Source organism: Rhinolophus hipposideros (assembly GCF_964194185.1).
Source record: "Rhinolophus hipposideros genome assembly, chromosome: 4".
NCBI classification, from domain to species: Eukaryota; Metazoa; Chordata; class Mammalia; order Chiroptera; family Rhinolophidae; genus Rhinolophus; species Rhinolophus hipposideros.
In genome coordinates this window covers 16,047,339-16,056,048 of record NC_138050.1, presented here as the reverse complement: position 1 = coordinate 16,056,048, position 8,710 = coordinate 16,047,339, and the positions used below count along the sequence as shown (strand labels likewise).

The following is an 8,710-nucleotide window of genomic DNA, read 5'->3' as shown; positions in this document are numbered from 1 at the left end:
ATCTTATCACTTAAAATGGATGCACATAAAGGCCAGTTGTAAGATAAATCCTTTTTGCAAAGGATTCTAACATTTTTCTTTTTATAGTAAACATGCTCTGAAAGAGATTTTCTCGATCTTCATTGAAATAAGAAAACTTTCATTAATCCTTCTTAAGTAATTATTCTGCAACAGTTCCCTAACAATCACAAACTTTCATAAGGAGCCAGGATTAGAAAGAAGATTCACATGAGAAGACATTTATGTCTTCTATACAGAACCTGTACTGTTAAAGAAATGAATTACTATATGCATAAACTTTAATGGCTTTTAAAGTGGGACTCAAAAATAATTGCATGATACATCAACTCAGAAGTTAGAGCTACCCTTTAACCAGGAATACTGTCTAAAACAGAACTATTTTCTTTTACTTTTCGATAGCAGAGAGAAGAACAGACATGAAACATAACGGGAAGCTGTGTAGTTCCAAAAATGTTGCAGGATTGGATGATGCGATAACCTTCACCAAGCTTGGGACCATTACACCATTCACATCTCGTTGTGCTGCAATGGAGAAAATATTAAATCAATATTTAGTAAATTTCTAATAAAGAAAAGACATTTTGTTGATGCTAAGACTCAAAGCAATACATAACACGGACTTTATCATCATTGTTGTTATAATCTAGTTGAGGAGCTAAGACATACACAAGTAAACAATTAAATACTAAAAAATAAAATACATATGTATGTATAAAACAATCCTAGTTTTCTAAAACAAAAAAGTATAGATTCATAGTAAGAAAACATTCTATAGATAGATCCCAAATAGAACACAGTAATTGGACAGTGTAATCATAGAGAATTTTATATTACTTTATGATGTATTTCTGTATTTTCCAAATTTTCTATAATAAATATGAATTATTTTTATAACTCAAAATAAATATATCATTTAAAAAATAAAGGCATTAACATAAACTAGTGTAAGGTTAGTGTCCACATAGCATTATTAAATGCTCACAAATCAGATTTAAAAGACAGACATTAACCCATTAGTACGTTAACATTAGCACATGAACAGAAGAAGAAACCTGAGTGTCCAGAGAACAATGAGAAGTAAAGCTTCTCACTGTCATTAGCAATCAAAGAATACAACACAAAATGGCAAAGAAATATCATTTCACAATCATCAGGTGGGCAAAATGTAAAAGTCAGACAGTACAAAATTTGGTGAGGATGAGGACCATCAGGGACTCTCATAATTTTTTTGGTGGAATATAAATTGGTATAATCATTTGGAGAGCAATTTGGCAATTTCTACTAAAGTTGAAGATACACCAATCCAAGTGTCCACTAGCAAGAGAAAGAATAAATAGATTAGATTTGTATAGGAAAACTATACAAGAGTTAACGAACTAGAGCCAGATATATATAATCTTTTAAAAAGTTAAGCATAAAAAACAAGTTGAAGAATGACATATTTACATAGAGTTTAAAATATGAAACCTCATACTAAATATTTGTTAGAGGTTTTTCTGATGTCAACCAAGTTTTCAATTTTCTGCAGACACCAACTGCATGTCCTGAAATTCAATTCCGACACTAATTACTTGGAGTTAGTGCCAGACTCCACAGGTTTAAGGAGTCAGTCCCATAAGATTGCCCTCACTTCAGATGCAGTTGCAAGTATGGGGTCCCCAGGTTAGCCTACTTCTTTTCCTCTTGGCTACAAATTAGGGGTTACCATGATGCCTCTCCTTCCAGGTTTGATAATTTGCTAGAAAAACTCAGAACTCAGGAAAATGCTATATTTACTATTGCAGTTTATTATAAAGGATACAAATGAATAGCCAAATGAAGCGACGTCTGAAAAGGTCCCGAGTGCAGGAGCCTCTGTCCCTATGGAGTTCAGGTGTGAAACTGTCCAGGCACCAGATATGTTTGCCAACTTGGAAGTTCTCCAAACCCCATTGTTTATGGGTTTCTATGGAAGTTTCATTATGTAGGCATGCTTGATTAAATGATTGGCCATTGGCAATTGAACTCAATCTCCGGCACCTCTCCCTTCCCTTCCCCAAGGTGGAGGGGATTGGAGTTAAAAGTTCGAAACTTCTAATCAAAGCTTGATCTTTCTGGCAACAAATCCCCATCCTGAAATTATCTGAGGGCCCGCTGAGAGTCACCTTATTTGCATAAATGCTTGATGTTTTCCCAGAGGGCCCTTAAACTCTCCTCATTGCTTTTTTTTTTTTTTTGAGGGGGGGTAATTCTTTTTTCTTTTTGTTGTTCTGATTGGTTGTTTTCTGCTACCTTATCTTCTAAATCGCTGATTTGGTCCTCTGCTTTATCTAATCTACTGTTGATTCTCTCTAATGTAATTTTTTTTTAAATTGGGGAATATTGGGGAACAGTGTGTTTTTCCAGGGCCCGTCAGCTCCAAGTCGTTGTTCTTCAATCTAGTTGTGGAGGGCACAGCTCAGCTCTAAGTCCAGTCACCATTTTCAATCTTAGTTGCAGGGGGTGTAGTCCACCATACCATGTGGGAATTGAACCAGCAACCTTGTTAAGAGCTCGTGCTCTAACCAACTGAGCCATCCGGCCACCCTTCTAATGTAGTCTTCATTTCAGTTATTGTATTCTTCACTTCTGACTGGTTCTTTTTTATGGTTTCTATGTCCATTTTTATGCTTGCTATGTCTCTGTTGAAGTCCTCACTAAGTTCCTTATAACCATTGTTTTGAACTCTGTATCTGGTAGATTGCTTCCCTCCATTTTGTTTAGTTCTTTTTCTAGAGTTTTCTCCTGTTCTTTCATTTGGGACTTATTTCTTTGTTTCCTTATTTTGGCTGCCTCTCTGTCTTTAGATTAGGTCGTGCTGCTATGTCTCCAGTCTTGCTAGGTGGCCTTATGTAGTAGGTGTCTTGTGGGGCCCAGTGGCACAGTCTCCCTGGTCACCTCTTCCAGCTGCTCCAGGAGTGTCCCTTGTATGGATGGTGTGTGCACTCCTGTTACAGTTGAGCCTTGATTGTTATTGGCATATCGGTGGGTAGAATTGACCCTCAGACTGACTGGCTGTGTGGTTTGGCCACATCCACAGCTTATGTGCTCTGGTGCAGGAGTTTTACACCATGGAGTAGGATTCACCCCAGTGGGCTCTGGTGCCTGTTGAGACTGCCCTTTGTGTGTGCTGCTTGTGGAGCTAATTGGGTGGTGCTCTGCTGTGGTCTGAAGCCAACCTCCAAGAATGTTGGTTCCGGGGCCTCTTGAGAAGGGTAGGCCCAGGTCAGCCACTGCCTGTGACTGATGGGGAGTACTTGGTAGAAGGTACAAAGTGATCTGCAGTTAGTTGTTTTGTACCTGGAGGCATGTAGGCAAAGCCATACTGCAAAGCAAGGATGGCTGCCACCATTGCTGAGTCTGGGTTAGCTCTGCAAAAAGCCAGGACACTCTGACTCCTGCTGCCACCTGCTGGCTCCGGTAAGGTTCAGCCACTGATAAAGCCTCCTGTGGTATTCAAGTTGGGTGAGGCAGAATCACAGTGAGTCAGCAGGGTGGAGCAGCAGAGCTCACCAGGCCAATCAAATTCAGATTTGGCCTGTGGGGGTGGGCTCAACACAGGAAAGATGGCACCTGCCTGCTGGCTACATGGGAGAGGGCCCCACACAGGGAAAATTGGGACTGTCCCCCCAGTCCTTGCCCCGAAGTTACACACCTCAGTCTCTCCCCATGTGTCTCCGGTGGCCCCATAGTCACTATCTCTCTGCTGGAGCCCAGGGTAAGTACCTACATGGGCCCTTTAGAGGATGTCTGGGTTTCCAACTGCCTTCCGTCCCATTCGGAGGGTCAGAATTCCCACTGTTTTTCACAGCCAGAAATGGTGTGGGCTTCTCTTCCTGGAACCAGTACTTCTGGCTGGGGAACCTGGTGTGGGGGGCTGGAGTCCCTCACTCCTTCATGGGGAACCTCTGTGGCCAAGATATCCATCCCAGTTTTCAACCGTCACACGTGGGTGTGGGACCAACCTGTTTTGCGTCTTCGCCAGTCTCAACATGGCTTTTTCTTTATATCCTTAATTATAAAATTTCTGTTCAGCTAGACTTCAGATGGTTCTCCAGGTTAATTGTTCTATAATTTAGTTGTAATTTTGATGTGTTCACAGGATGAGGCAAGCACAGCATTTATTTACTCTGCCATCGTGGGTCTGCTTATTATCCTACATTTTGTTGCTCTTCATAGATGTTTTGTTCTGGCTGAACATTTATTTTTGTCTTTGCACATATCCCTACTTTTACTCAACTTCAGTTCATTTCCCTATTTGGTTCCCTCTTCCTGGAATGCCCCTTGAACACAATAAATATTTTCAAACATACACTTTTACCCATCCTTCTAGACCATTTCATTCCTGAATCTTCCATACTTTCCCAGCAGTTATAATCTCTTTCTCTGGCCCTTTTTATTTATAATTCAATTGTGTCACTTCATTTACATAAAAATCCATCCCCTAAAGTTGCCAAATATAGAATCATATAGAGAAAAACACAGATTTCCCCCTTTATTCCTCCCTTCAATCACTCTAACTTTCCTCTACAGAATAACTAAAGCTCATAGTTTGAGTTGTACCCTCTAGCTTTCAGACTCATGACTATTTTTTACATAAATGGAATCTCTCATACGTGTATTATCTCACTCTGTATGTTTGTGTCTGTGTGTAACAAAATGTCTTGGACAGCCTTCTATGTTAATACATTTTGTTTTACTTCATTCTTGTTAATGGCATCATAGTATTCCATAAAATGCGTACACCATAAATTCGTTACCACGTTTTTATTGATAATCATCTAGTCTGTAATTATCATTTCTGTGCCTAACTTTGTGTTCACATATAACAATTTCTATAAGACAGAGTCCTAAAATTTAAATTTATATTTTAAGGGGTAATTATAATATTGTCAAATTTCCTTCCTCAAAGCTTTCACCAATTTAAAGTGCCACCAATGGTACATCATAATCCTGTTTTGAACATCCAAAGCTAACACATAATGTCAATCTTTTTAATCCTGATAAAACTTATAAGAAAAAATTATTTTGATTTATATTGCATTTCCTTGATTACTGGTGTGATTTAACATTTCTCATGTTTATCATCTATGTATATTGTTATCCATGGACTGAATATTCCTAAGACTTAAGCACTTTTCTATGGGTTGTATCTTTTCTTACTGATTTGTGGGAGATATACATATATGTTTCAACAGTTACAAGTATTACAATATCTTCTTTTAGTTAATGGCTTGTCTCAATTTTATTGATGGTGTCATATTACATGGAAAATTTACACTTTTTTCAAATGTATCAAATTTTGCTTTACTGTTTATATTTTCTTTATTTTGTTTAAAGTATCATTCCCTACCATGAAGTCATAAAGATAGTCTCCTATACTTGCTTGTAAAGGCTTTAAAGTTTTGCTTTTCATATATAAATCATTAGTCCAACAGGGGATGCTTTTGTAATACGGTGGTGACATATACATCACAAGAAGTCTTTGGTGATCTTCAGTTTCACACAAGGTGTTTTACTTAGTATGCATAGAGCTTTCAGTGTCTGTGAAATTACATCTTTTATTACTTCTGAGAGTTTACAGTCATTATCTCATTGAACAATAATTCCCAACATTTTCTCTATTCTCACCTTTTGGGACTTTAAGTGTGTGTTAAATCTCCTTTCCCTCCTGTCTGCATATGCACCAGAATTTCTTCAGGTCTCTTCATATGTGAAAATTGTCTGTTTAACCCATGCACTAATTTCAACTATTACATTTTTTCAGTTTCTAGAATTTCATTTTATTTAAAATTTCTTGTTCACATTTGCTTGGTCATATTTGATGGTATTTTGTTCCTTAAGCATTTTTAAAATTAAGTTATATATCTTTAAACACTTAAATTAGCTATGTAATATTCTGTAAACAAATCTAATATGTTAGATCCTTGGAGATCTGTATCTGTTGATTGTTTTTGCTGACTTACTCTTGGTGGTTTATTTCCTCCTGTATTTGGAAATTTCTTTAAATTGTGAAATAATATTCACTTGAACTTAATTTTTGGAATTTTCAGTCTAGATTGAAGATGCTTCTCTCAAAAACATTTGTGGTGAATTAAAATCTCTTGGTCTCATATCTGTTTACCACTCATTAGTTAAGTTTTAATTATTTAAAAAATTTTTGCCCTTGGAGATTTTTCTTTCTTTCTCATGTGCATTCAAATCTCATGAGCATTGACATCTCAATGCATTAAAATTGTGAACTTCAAGTCCTGGTTACTTTTTTATTGGTAGATTTTTAATCACCTTTTTAAATTTCTCCAATGGTTACTAGTCTGTTAAGGTTTTCTGCCTTTCATTGAGTCAATATTGGTAATTTATATACTCCTGGGAAACCATTTTACTTATGCATACAACAAATATTTGTTAAATCAATAATACAGTCACTGGTGCTCAGTACAGCAGTAAAAATAGTTTTATACCATCTAAAGGAAATGAGAGATAAGCCTGAGAGGATTGAAAATGTGTAGTGTTTAAGAACCCTAGTCCTGAGATTAGGCAATGATTCTTACACTGGCCATTGATCCCTAAGGAAAAGAATTTGCTCTGTGTATGTCTGCTCTATTCCTGGTCTCTGTGAAGTTAGAATAAAGAATTTCCCTGCATAGTGTGCCTGGGACTAAAGAATCTGTTTTTTTGTTTGTTTGTTTTTTTGGAATAACACACTTTTATGTTCCTAGAAATTCATAGAAAAGATTTATACTACAGCTGTATAGATGTTGCCAATCACACCTCAGCAATCTGTATCTCACATTAAGTTTAAGTAATAACTTGAGCATGTTAGAAAATGGGATGAATCCATTCTATATTATTATGCCTGAAGAGCAGAGGAGCAATTTGAAGAATTGCATGTATGTTTTAATGTGTGTTGTGTGATATGGTGTGTGTGATGTGGTGTGTGTGTGTGTGTGTGTGTTTGTGTATAGTAAAACTGTCATCTGAGGCTGTAATGAAGAACATTTTAAATGCTTAAAAGTGCATTTTGGTTACAAGGGCTTCAGAATTTGCTCACCAGTTTAGCAACATTTGAATTTCTCCTGGGATCACATCATAATATTTATGTAGATTATTTTTTAAAAAAATCAAAGAAGTAAGTTGAGTAAGACGCTGTGGACTATTCAAAGAATTCTCTTTCCAAAAACTAGGATGAGTGAAGGTATTCGCAAATAAAAGATTTTTCAGGTTAAGCTTCAAAATTCCAGATGGAAAAGAAGTCAGCTCATTCCCATCAACAATCAGTTTTTTAAGTGATCTGCAAATACAAGAAACCATACTTTAAAAAGTATTCATTGGGGGAGGGAGGCTCTAGAAGAGGGTAATATATGGTGATGGAAAGAGAACTGACTCTGTGTGGTGAACACACAATGTGAGCTATAGATAATGTATTACAGAATTGTACACCTGAAATCTATGCAACTTTACTAACAATTGTCACACCAAGAAATTTGAATTAAAAAAAATTCTGAACCAATCAGAATCATTTTGTTTAAATATGGAATGAAATGAATTAATTTTATTTTGTCTTAGATACATTCATTATGGATAATAAAAAACTAATTGCATTTCAAAAAAATATTCATGTAATTTATAATACTGAAGTATTAGGTTGGTGCAAAAGTAATTGCGGTTTTTGCAATTAGTTTTAACCTTTTAAGCCACAATTACTTTCGCACCAACCTAATAAAATTCTGTCCCAATGTTTGTGAAAATTGTTATAAAACTTAGTAACAATAAAATACAAGTACTTAAGTATTTCCTTAGAATCAAGAACATTAATTTAAAAAGCAACTGAACCAACATATTGTTATGCAGAAAAGTGTATTTGGGTCTTTGCAACATATCATTATGGAAAAAGAAATAACAATCACAAACAGCAAGACGAATGAATGTTATACTACATAAAATATAGTATAGCACAGTGATACAAAGGAAGTATTTTCATAGACAAATTGAACATCAACACATTTTTTTAATGTAAGCCCAATGAAAACAGTGAAATGAACACTATTGAAACACATTGTGTGCTACGTTGTACTTCAACTTTTCATCACCTGGTCCTCTTGGTTTTTAACATGTCAGTTGCTTCTAATAATCCTTCTTCTATTCAAAGAGAACCAACATGACTGATGTTCTCATTTTTTACCACTTGTCTTGATGATGTTTTTTACAGTCACTCATCTCCCTTCTATAATAACTAGTGCTGGAAGCAGTCAGAAAAGTATCTGCCCATAGGGGGCATACAAAAATCAAATCAAAAGCTAGTCCAACTTATCAATTGTATTAGGGGTGAAGATATTGATATAACCAACTGGTTATAAGTCAGAATTTAGGTAATAAGCAGCTTTAGATACTATGACTTTAAATTAAAAGATTTGAGGAAATAAGCAACTAAGGACCTATAGATTCTTATTTGCTATCTAGTTTTCACATCTCTTATCCACACAATTCTTTAATTATGACTCCCGATGACAATATTAAAACATGATCAAAGAAAGTATCTAAGACAGTGAGGCTAAGACGATAGTACCTCAGCTAGTTTCATCCATCAGCCACAGTTTGACCACTGCACTTCTTCTAGTCTAGAAAGGGTGAGCCAGACCTCAGGCTCCGTTTCGGTCCTGAAGGAGAAAGC

General features: G+C 36.1%; 1 protein-coding gene across 1 annotated transcript in view; it reads right to left on the bottom strand.

The window, feature by feature from the left end:
- Window positions 1-368: 368 nt before the first annotated feature.
- Window positions 369-8,710, bottom strand: part of LOC308496842 (leucine-rich repeat-containing protein 63-like) — a gene marked incomplete at both ends in the record, with an annotated part of 68,300 nt that continues 59,958 nt past the window's right edge. The window contains 2 exons of the mRNA XM_081046642.1: window positions 369-543; window positions 7,091-7,330. Coding sequence (XP_080902768.1) covers window positions 369-543; window positions 7,091-7,330 — 415 coding nt within the window. The remainder of the gene's footprint in view (window positions 544-7,090; window positions 7,331-8,710) is intronic.